Source organism: Indicator indicator, chromosome 1 (assembly GCF_027791375.1).
Source record: "Indicator indicator isolate 239-I01 chromosome 1, UM_Iind_1.1, whole genome shotgun sequence".
NCBI classification, from domain to species: domain Eukaryota; kingdom Metazoa; phylum Chordata; class Aves; order Piciformes; family Indicatoridae; genus Indicator; species Indicator indicator.
Genome location: NC_072010.1, coordinates 101,872,133 through 101,886,374, shown reverse-complemented (window position 1 = coordinate 101,886,374; position 14,242 = coordinate 101,872,133). Strand labels below are relative to the sequence as shown.

General features: G+C 37.0%; 1 protein-coding gene across 1 annotated transcript in view; it reads right to left on the bottom strand.

Moving 5' to 3' along the window:
- The window catches only part of GBE1 (1,4-alpha-glucan branching enzyme 1), a 170,533-nt gene that overhangs the window by 43,103 nt on the left and 113,188 nt on the right, over positions 1-14,242 (bottom strand). Inside the window, exons 10-12 of the mRNA XM_054392238.1 lie at positions 13,170-13,268; positions 10,200-10,310; positions 7,175-7,346 (exon numbers count right to left, since the gene is read on the bottom strand). Of these exons, the coding sequence (XP_054248213.1) occupies positions 7,175-7,346; positions 10,200-10,310; positions 13,170-13,268 (382 nt within the window). The remainder of the gene's footprint in view (positions 1-7,174; positions 7,347-10,199; positions 10,311-13,169; positions 13,269-14,242) is intronic.

Genomic DNA, 14,242 nt, shown 5'->3' with positions numbered 1-14,242 from the left:
GCTGGTGAGAAGTCTCAAGCACAAGCCCTATGAGGAGAGGTTGAGAGAGCTGGGATTGTTTAGCCTGGTGAAGAGGAGGCTCAGGGGAGACCTTATTGCTCTCTACAACTACCTGGAAAGAGGTTGTAGACAGGTGAGGGTTGGTCTCTTCTCCCAGACAACCAGCACCAGAACAAGAGGACACAGTCTCAAGCTGTGCCAGGGGAAGTTTAGGCTGGAGGTGAGGAGAAAGTTCTTCACAGAAAGAGTAATTGGCCATTGGAATGGGCTGCCCAGGGAGGTGGTAGAGTCACCATCCCTGGAGGTGTTCAAAAAAAGACTGGATGTGGCACTTGGAAACATGGTTTAGTTGTCAGGTGGTGTTAGGTGTTAGGTAATAGGTTGGACTTGATGATCTCTGAGGTCTTTTCCAACGTGGTTGATTCTGTATATAGTTTAGTTACAGTTTACTGAAAAGTTTCTGAACTTGGTTTCTTTTTCTCCACATCTACATTTATGAAAGAACAGAATGACAGCCATTTCTTGTAGAGTTAGAAATTTAGATGTGCAATATTTTGATTGTATCAGAATTTGTTAAAAATTGTAATTTTGAGTGCTTGAAAAGAGGAATTCCTCTAAAAACCTATGCTGCAAGTGTGAATTATAAAGTTACAATGTATAGAGGCCTATTACTGAAATTGTTCTTCAAAACAACAAAAGTGAAAGCCCCATATAAATAAAAAGGGAACTCTTATTTATTTATATAGAGGGAACTCTTATTTGTATTTTCGTTCTCTAGCAAACTACTGTATCAGTAAAGCAGGGTGTATACACTCATACATGGTAACAGAAAAGATGTTACAAGTCTCAACTGTGAGTTGTACAAATCACAAAAGATGCAAGGCAACAGCTGGAGTGTTAAGAACAGAGCTGAAGACCTTAGCAAGTCTCAATATGACCATGATTAAACTATTATACTAAGCATAACTGAAAATAAATGAATCTGTAGTTCCCAAAATAACTCAGGCTTAAAAATCAAATCTGTTTATATCTGTAAAGCAAGTAGAGAACTACCCATATATTAAAAAACTAACCAAACAAAAAAACCCCAAACACCTTGTAACTGAAACCAAATGTCAGATTAGCTCGATACCCTACAAATTCCACTGACAGTGGAATATATGGTATGCCGCAGACTTCTGACTTGGGGACCAAGCTAAGGAAATCTGAAAAAGGAGCACCACACACAAGACCTACCACAATGTAGATCTCTCTCCTACCCCAGAAAATCTGAAGCCACTATTGATTGTTGAGCAGTTCCAAGGATGCAGTTAACTATTATGGCTTCCATTTTAAGGTCCCTAACTTGAGAAGCCATAATGTAGACTACAATTCACCATCACATATATAACCTACAGCTAGTAAGAATTTTATGTATTTAAATTACCTCTATTTAAATACATAATTATGAAGCTTTCTAGCCTACCCTCTCAAGGAGGAATTACAACTGACTCCTACAATAGATTCCTAGTATTTGGACATAATTTTGTGAAGGGAAGATGGGACAGAAGGAAAATTATGCAAGTTTGCATAAGTGTATGGTTTATTTTTAGATTATAATACAGCCTCTCATCTCTTTCCTCCCAGTTGCTTTATAGTATTTTGGGCAAGTATAAAAGTGAAGTTTGGATTCTTGCCTCTGCCGCTGCCTGCCCCAAGTTGTGAGTGTGGGCATGCTGGGTATTACACAATGCTGTAGGTGCTCTGTCACTACAGGCAGGAAGTACATGCCAAATTGTAGATAAGATTTCAAATTACACCTTTCTTGTTTTCTACCAGGCTTGAGGCCTGGAAGAAGCTGTCAAGTCTACCTGGCTCCAGGGCCATGAAGAGGCTGACAGGTCTACCCAGCTCTGGGCTGGTGGTGGCCAGCAGCAGCACTGAAGGACTGTGCATTGTCATTGCCAAAGTATCCATCATAAAAGGAAGCCAGCTCTACTCCAAACTCTGGGACTTTGCTGCTTGACATGGAGCGACAGGTAGATGTGTTGTCCACACCATTCTTCTGAGCTGTCCAAGGGGCACTGTTTTGTGCTGCCTCCGGTCATGGCATCACAAAAGTCAGCGTGATTGGTGTGCTTAGTCGGTGGGCCAAGACATGATTCTTAGGAAATGGCCCGGGCACCACCTTACCTGTCTGTACTATGAGTGTGAGCCTCAATTCACCTCCGCAGCAGGCCTAATGACTAGGTGCAAGTGCCACATCTCAGCTATACAAGCAGAGGGCCAGAAGGCTTGATGGTAGTTTCCCCCGGGTGAAAGCCAGAGCCTGTGGGGCAGGGTAAAGGACCAGTGGTTGGCAGTGGTCACTGACACCCAAACACACATACAGATGAGGGAAAGAAGCTGAGGCACGGGTCCATCCTTCTGCATTAGCTTCCCCAGCCCCAGAGCTAGTCCAATGATGGCAGCTTGCTGTGGGCAACTGTCTCAGGGGTTTTGAGCCTGATATTGCTTCTCCAGGCCATGGTGATGGCACAGCTTTCTGAGGTGGTGGTTTCCTCTGGGTTTTGCTGATACTGCAAACCCCCCATGCCACAAGTGTGTCCAGCACCCCACGCAGGCTTCCTGTGGTCCAGAGGGCTCAGTGAAAGGTGAACTCGTTCTTCCTTTGGGGTAGATGGCTCTGGATGGGTGCAGAGCGAAAGCTGGTGGTGTTCACCAGTACTTGAGCATTACAGAGCCTGGCATGGACATGTTTAGGATTATGGTTTAAGTAACATTTCCATTTATGCTGTAATCTAGGTTCTATCATTTTTATTTCAAATTTACTTAATATTCTTAAAGTAAATTGCATGCATATTTACAGCCTGCTACTAGTGCTACTACACTAGTTTTTGCACCATTCCTTTTCATGTTCGTCAACACATTTTCAAAAGCCTTATGTAGCAAAATCACTTAATTCAAAAATAAATTTTAAAATACCTAAGTTTCTCTCTCCAAAATATTCAAAGGAATATTTGATGAATAGCATTTCATTTTTAAGGCCAAAGAGTCTCACAATACCAAACCACTGGAGAAGATGCTGGTTTACTGCATCCAAAAAAAAAAACAACCCAAGTGTAGAGAAAGTAAATAAACTACTGTACAAATGAACTAACAAGTGGGAAAAGAAAGCTTTGCAGATAAATTTCCCATCAGTGAAATAGAGTTAAATGTCAACCCAAACAGTAACACTATCAGTCAATGCTCACGATTGCAAAAGAATGTTCTGGTTACTGCAAATCACCTTCTACCTTCTACACACAGAAAGTTTTTCTGCAGGAAGAGAGACTTGGTCTCTGGAGTCCTAATTAAGAGTTGTTTTACTGTAGAAAAGTCATGAAAAACAGTGCAGGAGGTTCATGTAGGGAACTAATCTCTATTTAAATCAATAGATTTGAGTTTAAACCAATTTGTAATGATGCAGAAAGAAAGAAAATTGTTAGGAAGGAGAAAAACAAGACCCTACAGTGGCATAAAAATAAATATTAGTGCTAGGAAGTATCCCAATGACCTCAAATGCTATTTAAAGCCTCTTGGGACAGATCTTATGTCTATTCTAGATGAGAAAACAGCTAACCTGGCTTGTCTAAAGCTAGATAGACAAACAGATGTATCTGCAAGATACGGAGAGAACATGTAAACAAGTTCACTGAAAAACCTGGCACAACTATTTTACACATTCTGCAGGGTTTCCCCTAAATGTAGGGCACAGGCAATAAGCACAACATAGAAAAAGAACATTTAAAGGAAAGGATCAATTATAGTTATCTACAGCTTTTCTTCAGGGGCAGGATGGAAAATGAAGCCAAAGGACAATGAAGGGCTCTACAGACAGAACAGTTTTGTAGTGGTAAATTCAACTATTATTTTCAGGAAATGTGAGTATCTTTACATTGAAGTTCAACATTGTCTGGTGGGTAACAACAGTGGCTATGCTATTTTCAAGGTGAGATGAGAAGATTTCTGTAGTATTCTCTAGGTCTTATAATATCTATTAGTCCCTGTTCAGCAAATTAGGATGTAGACTAAATCCTAAGCCTTGTTATTTTGTTAGAGGTTAAACTGACAATAAAGAATTTTAGTCAGATACATGATTTGTCTTCAAATCCTTGTATTTAAGAGGGCAAAGATCTATGTCTCCAACTATTTTTCCACATATTTCCTGGTTTTAATTAGGTCAATCTTAGATGCATATTGTATTTCAACATCCCTACAGTTGCATACAAAAATACTTGAGTTCAAATTGAAAGTTTTTTTCTATTATTTCCAATTAAAGAAAAAAAAAAATTACTCCCACTATTTAATACAGGCACATAATGTGAATGCTTGGGGCTTCCTCTTCAAATGTCACTTAAGTTCAGATAATCAAACCTGTATAATCTATGTCAACATCTTCATGGAAACATAACTGTAGAGCAGGAAACCCTTCAAGAAGCATCACCTGTGTCCCTACTAAAACACTGTGCAAAAGAACTTGAATTTTTTTTGCTTTCTCAAAGTCATACAATATCTTCTGACCAGTACTGACCAGTCTCAATATTAAAATCTCTGTCTACACCAAAAGTTGGCTTGAAGAAACTACAGCTACATTAGGATTGTTGCTTCCTACCTGCTTTGGAAGCAGAGCATTTAGACACAGCACAGGTTTCAAAACATTTACTACGTTTTTACTATTGCTTTTAAGACAAACTGGCCTACAGAAGGAATTTATCATTGTCATGCTCATTTTTAGCCAAGCATATGGAGATTTTCCCCTTCTAGGTTAAGTCTTCCATGGGAGATGGGCACATGAAGCCCCAGAGATTACTTGCAAAGCTGCACAGAAAAAGGAAATACAGATCTGAGGAAACAATCCTGCCAATAGTAGTGTTACAAGGGAACCAATTTACTGAAATGACAAAACATTCCTATTTGCACTTAAGTTTGCATGCATCATTGATTGCCTGCACTCGGATACAAGCAATTGGGAAGGAAAATAAAAGCCTTCAGTTAAAATTAAACATCCAGAATCATGAAAAATAAGAATAATGGTATTTTTGCAGTGCTTTCTTATTGATACCTGTAAGAACAACGGGGAACCACACAGAGTGAAAAGTGAGAAAGGTGGGAGAAAGCCACAATCAATGTTTGGTGTTCAGTGGGGCACAACTTCTCTCAAGAGGAATCTGCTTGCATGTATGGAGTATAAATGATATGCCAACACAGGTGTAATTATTCCAGATCTTCAAAGAGGAATTCCAGGATACATTCAAGAACACAAATTTCCACTCCTGAATACATGTTCTTTAGAAGCTATTTGTTTTCCCCTAAGGTGAGTATAACATTGAGAAACCAGAATGTTGCTCCAATACCTTTGTTTTCAGAAAAAGAAGGTATAAGATATTTATGGAAGGGCCTAGGAAAGTACAGCTGTTAAAGAAGATTTCCACTTCCCCCTCCACCCCACAGAAGGTTTTTCTTCCTCACCCTCAGCATTTGCTGAAAACTGGAAGAACTCATTTGTCACTGTAATTGCGCAACAAGTTAGCATGCTGCAATGTGCGTTTTATGTACACTGGATTGCAAGCAGTCTGAATTTCTGTTTTCTCCTTCAACATTTATTACAATCTTTTCACCTTTTACATACAGCAAACGATAACATAGTTACTAAAACATTTGTGGTATTCAAAGACACACAATATTAATTGCTCTATCAACCTGCTTTGAAACACTGGACTTAACATGCCACATGGAATTACTGATAATTTTTTTAGCCTTAGCAAGTCAATCTGTGACAGAGATATCTGCAGTTTTGCTGGAATATTTTTTAAACACCTGCTTCCTTAACTATTGTAGTGTCAATAATTTGAATAGAAGTGCACACAACTTGCACATTTTGGTGCCTGACTACATACCTGAAAAACACTTACTGCATTAATTTCTTCACTCTTTGGAAAAAATGTCTGTATTTCACTGGGAACAATAATTTTAAAATACTGAATTGAGTTGTTCTGTCCTGAAGCTGCTTTAATTTTAAGAAAAAATACCAAGGAAAAGAACTTTTATCAGTACATGTAATGCTTAAATTGAATACTACCATTGCCTTACTGTTTTCCAGGTTTTTAATTAGAAAAACGTATTTTGAATATAGTTTAATGGAAGAAAGGTGGTATACATCCCCTTTGATAACACAAAACATTTAACAATAGAAATTGGGAGTCAATATTAAACTAACAATTCTGTAATTTTCAAGTGTTTCACCATCAGAAAACTAAGACTGTCATGCATCATTGATTGCCTGTCTTGGAAAACAACACTTTCAGCCTTTTTTCCCTCATGAGCCTATCACAACTGCTATACAGAACTTGTCACACCACATTAAAGAATTGGGATTCTCTATCGTAAAGGATTGTTTTGCAAAGAAATTAAGGAGTGTGAACATGGTAAAGAGCATCAAGCATAAATAACGCCAGCATTTTATATTAAAAAAAGAACATTGAATTCAAGTGGAACTGTAGCTTGCTGCTTAAATGAGATCAACTATTGGACATTCTTGCAGCAACAGGTCTTAGGAAGCAATGCAACAATTATATTTTACAGATTATGAACTAAAAGAAATTATTGATGACTAGTACCATTTTCCTACTTTGACAACAGGATGTGTCTTCTATTGCTATGATTTGTCCTTGCCTGCCTCATTAACACGTTGCACTTCACTACGAAGCAACAAAATACATCATCTGCTTTCAGATTCCTTCCTAACAGTTGATAACTGAAATAAGCACAGAGCTATCATTATTAAATTCACTGTCACCTAAAAAGTTTAGAAGAATATGGCAGAGATGAAAGACAACTCAAGTGTGCAAAGCAATGCTCACCACCTGAAAAGCTTGCAGAACAACAATTTAACTTGAATTACAGATTATCACAAGTTATTTCTGTTAAAGTTAGGAAACACACTGATTTTATTTTCATGTCTTATAATACATCTTACAGACAGAAAAAGCAATGTATATTACCTCTTGTACCAAACCTCTATGAAAGCATTTATACTCCAAACTTCAGCATTGTGATGAATACTGTGGATATAAGATGATGCCAGATCATTTTATTTCCCTGCCAAGCATCCTGTAAATGAGAAAATAAAAGACTTATTCCTAAGATTACTTACCCATGAAGTTCAGATAGCTCTCTCCTCCAAGTGCATGAGTAATGAGACGAATCATTTTATGAAGCTGTATTCCACGATCAATAACTGGAGTAAGAGGCGAGAGCACACTCATGTTTGTATACATCTCTGCATCCATCAATCGAAATGCCAATGTCTTATCACCAACAAGTGCCTACAGTAGTTTTAAAAAAAAGAAGACAACATTTGGGTGCACTACAAGTGTCTCTAGTATTATTTTTATAAGCAGGTGCTCTGTATCATAAGGGGAGATAAGATTGCTGAGGAGACCAGGACATGACTTGGTGATCACAATCTAGTCCCTGTTCACAAAGTACACATCCTGCCACCACTGATGATCACCAGGTCACAGTGACCCTAGGTTCTAACGACTGCAGCTCTGTACTGTGTGAGTGCCGTCACAAGGGTGTGACATATATAATCTGCTGCCAAAATGGAAGTATGTAAATTGAGGCAGGGATATTCCAGAGTTGAGTTTGGATTGGATGCCAGACCCAACTGTCTGTTTTCCCCTTGCAACCCCCTCCACGATTACTCTTCATGCTGACTGAAATACAAAGTATGCAATCAATACACTACTAGCTGTCTGACCCTTCTTGTGGTCCTGCATTTTACCTGATGGGATCAAACTGTACAATTAATGCTGAGAAGTATTTTGCCTACAGAAATCAAATGTGAAATGGTACCATCAATTCAATAAACCATGAAAGACATACCAGCTTGGTATTTTTATAGGAAACAGTGGAAAGAAAGCAAAAATCTCAAGTTCCTGGGATGTAGAAATAAAGGGCTATTATAAACAGTCCTGATTTACAGATGCAGAATGTATTTGAAATATTCATTTATATGAAATCAAGAATGTGATTTGCTTTCCATGATTTCACACAGGAACAAAAACTGTGTCTAAAGACACAGACTGAACTACTAACTTGCTAGTGCTTACTGTTACTTGAAAGGCCACACAAACGCTATGTAACAAGGTTTATTCTAATATATTAGCATGCAAGTACTTGAACACATTTTTGAGTGTTCGTATGTGAAGAGCTGTTTTTTGTTCAATTAGCTCCATTCTCCTTTGATACTCTAGCACGAAAATTCACACTATATACCAGAGAGAGAGATGAATTGTAAGTAGGTCTATCTGAAAAGCACCATCATCCTTCCTTTGCTTTTCAACTAACAATGTAACAGCATTTATAGATTATTCTTTCAAATAGAAGAAATAGTATTTAAAAAATATATATTCCTATGCAACAATGGCAAGACTAAAGACTGCACTGAACTGCAAGGAATAATTCCTCTCTAGACTCAGAATGTGGCAGTAGTGAGTGCCATTTAATATGCTCTAATCTTTCCATTAAAAGAGAAAGTAAATGCTTCCTATTCATATTTTCTATGCCAGACACGATTTTATAAACTTTCATCCTTCCCCTTCCAATGATATTTCTTTTCTGCTCTGAAGAATCTTAATCTATTTAGTTTCCTTCTTACAAAAAACAATCCACACCTGCTACTATTCTTACCAACTCTCTCAAAGTGTTTTTTTCCAGTTACAATGTATACCTGTTGAGATACAGGACTAATCCTCCAACATTCACAATACACACAAACTGTGAAACACTGGAGTGGCATACTGGTTTTTCTCTTTGCTTTCCTTTCATAGTAATTCCAGTACTGTATCTGCTTTTTTGACAGCTGTTAGCATTGAGTTGCTATTTTCACGCGCTTACAAGAGTACAGCTCTGTATTCTGACTGGTAACAGTCAGCTTGTAGCCCATTATAACATACAAGAAACTAGAATTGTTTCAGCCCCTCGTATGCATCGCTTCAAGTATCTTCCAACCACTTCAAAATGTGCACTCCCGTTTTGTTTATCCTATTTTTCACATACCATCCTGGTGTACATCTGCAATAGTCTGTTTTTTTTTATTCATTTTTTTGTTTTGTTGTTGTTGTTGTTTCCTTTTTAATTTAAAATAAATAGATCTTCTAAATAGACTCAAAACCAAAAATACATACTCATATGCAAAACAACTCAATTGAGAAAATCCAGGGTGAAATAAAAAGCGGTAACAGCAATGTCATATGCGATGCATTACGACAAATAATCAGCTTTAATAAAAGCAAGTCATCACAGAATATAGTATGCATTACCATGTAACGCCTGAAGCTCTTTACCAGGACTGGGACTCTTCTCCCATGCCTTAAGTGAATACTGTGTAACAGTTTCTGAGATAAGAATGTAAACAGGCACACAAAACGAAGCTGCTAAACTCAGAACTACTGTCTTTTTAAAATAAAACAAAGGCCCTGTTTTGGAGACTTCTGTTGTCTTTGGTTATAGAAGGTACAGGAAATAGAATATCAATCTTTTTTATGTAAAGAGCTAAAGGTAAATTACTTTCACCCTTTATTATAAAATGAATACAACCATTACAAAGATTGTGAGAAATGAGTGTTGTCCAAACCCATCATTACTTTTTCATTTTTTCATATACAGAACCAATACTATTGCTGTGCTTTGATCCAATTTGTTAAAAAATACTTCATTTAGATCTCAAAAGAGATGTTTTCCATTCCGGAGATGAAACATTTTCTGGAATGAACACAACAGTCATAAACATTGATTTAGTGAATATATTTGCTGAATTATGATATTGGTTATGCTTATCATGCTTATGATTCATCTTACTTTATGGAAGACATATTTTCAAAAGTATGGATTACATGCCTTCCTGTGTCATAGGACAGGCAAGCAAATCAAGAAGCTAGGACATTTCTTAAAAACAAAGCAAAACAGAGAAATCCAACTCCAAGCCCTTCATTTAAAAAAATATAAAATAAAAAAATTCACCAGAGAACCCCACCAAAAAAGCCAAGCACTAGTCCAGATCTACCTGTCTCTGAAATTATTGCCTATATTTCTCAATTTTCTCCTGATTTTTGAAAAACAAACCCAAACCTCTGAACCTCATCTTTTACTTGCTTAGAAATACAGATAAATACCTGGTCGTGACTCTCTGCATATGCAATGTATTTTTCCTCATACCGTCTGTTTGTTAATGTATGCACAATATTGCCCATATTCCAGTCTTCATCTTTCAGCTCCTTAATTATCTGCAGAAAAAAGTGAAGATCACTAAAAACACCCTCTTGCTGTTTTAAAAGCACGTTACTACCTTTCTAGATTACCTTAGCAAAGATATTTCCAACAGACTGTGAACTCTACTACTTTAGCTTTTCCTGTTTCCAAGTTTTGAAGCAATGAGATTTCCTCCCATAATCCAAAGAGATTTTTCTTTTGAATTCACCATATAAAGCATGGACAACAGGACTTGCCATAAATTACATGAATCCTCTGATATAGCCATCAATGTGACTGAAAGGAGCTGCAAGAAAGCACTGCAGCAAAACCAGGGATGAAATATGTGGGCATACACTTACCTACACATGGTATCAGAAGAATTCCTGCAGTTCAAACAACCCTGATAGATGGCAGCTTCCAGTTAACAGTTTAACCACTGAGCTTGGTGGTGGAGAATGCATCACTGCAAGATAGCACTATGCTACTGCCATGAAGTGCACAACACATTGTACCATTTTTGCTGTGCTAGCTGACTTTTTAATTAAATTTACATCATAGAAATTTTCTGTCTCGTATGATATTATTTCCCCTCCTAAATATAGTCCAATTTGTTAGTCCTTTCTTTTTTCTATGGTACTTTATAGAGCTCCATTGAACACTACAACTTAGATATAAATATGTAAATATATAGAAATTAAAATAAAAATGATAAAAGGCCAGTAACACCAAGATAGCTAATGATGACTGGCCACGTACTACTAAACAGACATTAAAAAAACCAAACCAAACCAAACCAAAACAAAACCCTGCATAATTTATGGCTCTGAACATATTCAAGCCCCTGCATGGTATCCTATTACGTACTACATCTATCTTTAAGCTGAACTAGTACAGCCATTGTTATGAAAAACATCTGATTTTACTTTTACACATCCCTCAGGATTAGTTCATGGAACCCTGAAGATCTCTCAGGTTTAAAAGCACTTTCAGGAAATTGCCTTAAAAACTTACTATTAACAGACACATACTTAAAAACTGGTGAGAAGTAAGAGCAAGTAGTTTAGGACTGTTTGATAGTAGTTGATAGACTCTGTTTCTAATTTTTTCCTTTACAACTGTTTCAGCTTTTTTTTTTTTTTCCACCTCAAGAAATGTGGTAACAAACTGTGTCACCTCTTTCTCTAACATAAGGTCTTCTGTTGTGGTTGCATCTTTTCCCCTTCCTTAGCTAGAAGATTCCTGTGGGATAACTGCCTAGCTTACCATGCAACAGGAAAGTAAGTTGATTTATTGTGCTTTGGAACAAAGTTTATTTACAATCAGCAAGTGTTAGTCTTAAATGAAGGTCCACAAAGTTGGCCTGCCAACAGCTGAAAGACTAGTCAAGATAGCCCTGCTTTGGCTAAAACTGATAAAGTAAGGCTAAAATAACATAAACACCCAACTTCAAAACAGACTTTGAAGGCCAGAATGCCCAAGAAAAGATCCTTGTCTAATTAAATGCCATTTTTATATTGAAGTAAACACCTCTCACTATGCTAATAGAGTATATGCTAAATGTTACTCAGTCCTGCTAAGCATCACCAAGAAAGCAGGGACAATCAAGGCTGTGCTGTAAAACCATGAGAGGAACATCTCAGGGAGCAGAAGGGTCAGCACCACTACTGGTACCAGTATTGAAGCTGATGGTGTAAGGAAAAAAGAAAAAGCCATCCCAACAAGACGATGAGCCCTTGCTGCATTCCAATGTAAAGTTTTTCTATCAGCCCTTCACCTCCTAGTTTCAAAAGTGAAAGACACTGAACACAAGTGAGTTTGTTTTTTGTTTTTTTTTTATGTTAAGCTACTCACTATATTTATTGAACCGTTAATGCTCCTATAAAACATTAATTGTTTTCAGGTCATCAGGATAACCTGAGAGATTCGGATGCAATCTTCTAACCAAAAAACATTCTCTAAAACATCAGCAGAAACCTTCTGAGGTAATTTAGTGTTTTATTCACTTTTTGTGATTCTCTATATTAGGGAAAAGATGATTTAAATCCTTATCATAGTCAGAGTTTATTAGTATATTATTGTTCTTGAAGACCATTTACGTTTTTTATTATTATTTTTATAACTCCACTGTATTAATTGCTCCTGTTTGCATAATTCACTTTGGTTAAATTTTCAACAGCAATTACTACGCCAAATTTCAGGAGGGCTTGTTGAATGTTTGCAGGGTGGGAGGGTCTTTTTGTTTGGGTTTTTTTTAATATTGATATGCATATCTTAACTTATTATCTACTTGTTTACGTTCAATACAGAGTAGACATTTTATAGCTGTTGCAAGACACAGGTTATTTCAAATGAGTCTATGTGTATTGTACAGAGAAAACAAGTATCAGCTAGAATGTAAAATACAGTCCCTGAACTTGCTCATCTTCTGACACCTACATGACATCTGACAGCTCTCATTTCAGCCACTAACACCTGTGCTCAGACCTGTCAGAATTTATTTTAATAGGACATTAACAGAAGAGACAGGAAATTTGTCAGTAGGATTCTGAACTGGTTTTGTATACACAGAGGTAGGGAAACACAGATTCATAGAACAGTTTGGGTTGGGAGGGACCTTAAAGATCATCTAGTTGCACCTGTCCTAGCATTAGCAGGGACAACCTCCAGTAGACCAGATTGATCAAGGCGTCATCCATCTTGGCCTTGAACACTTCCAGAAGGGAGCTTCCATGACCTTCCTGGGCAGCCACCCTTACTGTAAAGAATTTTTAATATCCAGTCTAAATCTAAGGCCTTCAAGCTTCTATCCATTCCCTGCCGTCCTATCACTACAAGCCCTTGTAAAAGTCCCACTCTGAAGAACAGAATGTATTTTTAGAAAAAAATCTCACCTGTATCCACTTATCTGGAATAGCCATGGCTAGTCGATAATCAAAACCACCTCCTCCCTCAGCAACAGGACGACAAAGAGCTGGCATTCCAGAAACATCCTTAAATTTAAAAAACAAAACAAAACCCAAAGAAGAGAAAAAAAATCATAATTTGCATAACACTGAGATTTTTAGTTCAGATTTTCCACCATGCAGTCATACTTCTACAAAAACACTCTGCAAACTATAAACAGCTTTAGAGTTTGACCTGAGTAAGAGAGGGAAAATATAAAATAAAATCAGTGAATGATTTGTAACCCAGAATTTGCTGTTTGAATGCAAAAGTTACAGGGAAAAGCATTATGACGTTTCTCAAATATTCTACTACAAAACAGCTTAACAGAATAAATATCTGAGGAAGAAGAGACCCCAGTAGATGCAGAATTTGAAATAATTAGCTCTCTTGAGCTCCAAGTAATCAATAGAAAGTAGTCAGAGAAAGACAAATTAAACCTTCATTTTGTTTATTGATATTTTGCATAAAGAATGGCATAAAAATAAAAAGGCTGAACATAAAGTATGCTAAGGAAGAAAAATACAACCTCTAGTCTTTTCCTAAATGCACAAAAGCAGAACTATCAATCCAGCTAGCCCTGGAAAGCAACATGCTGTCACTGCATAGTTTTCCAGTTTCATATTGATAGAAGGCTGATCATTCTTAAATTCATAATTCAGAGTTCTTAAAATATTTATTTCAATATTTTATTAAGCAATTATGCCACATAGCATTCTGTTTCTAAAGTTAGCTTATCTGCATAGAAAATGCACATCTCTAATAATTGTAAAATCTGTATCAGTACTCAATTTTATTAGCTTATGCTAGTGAGAAGCCATTCCACCACAATGGTTATGGATTAACACACACCTCTTCCACCTAGATGAGAACTTATGGAATTAAATTCTGACTAGACCTAGTGCTCAATTAGGATTCTCATTCTGGAAATCTGTATTCAATCCAGTTTCCTGTCCAACTCCTGCAGTAGACTAATGAAAAATATTTTGCAATTGAAGTTACATATACATGCATATACATG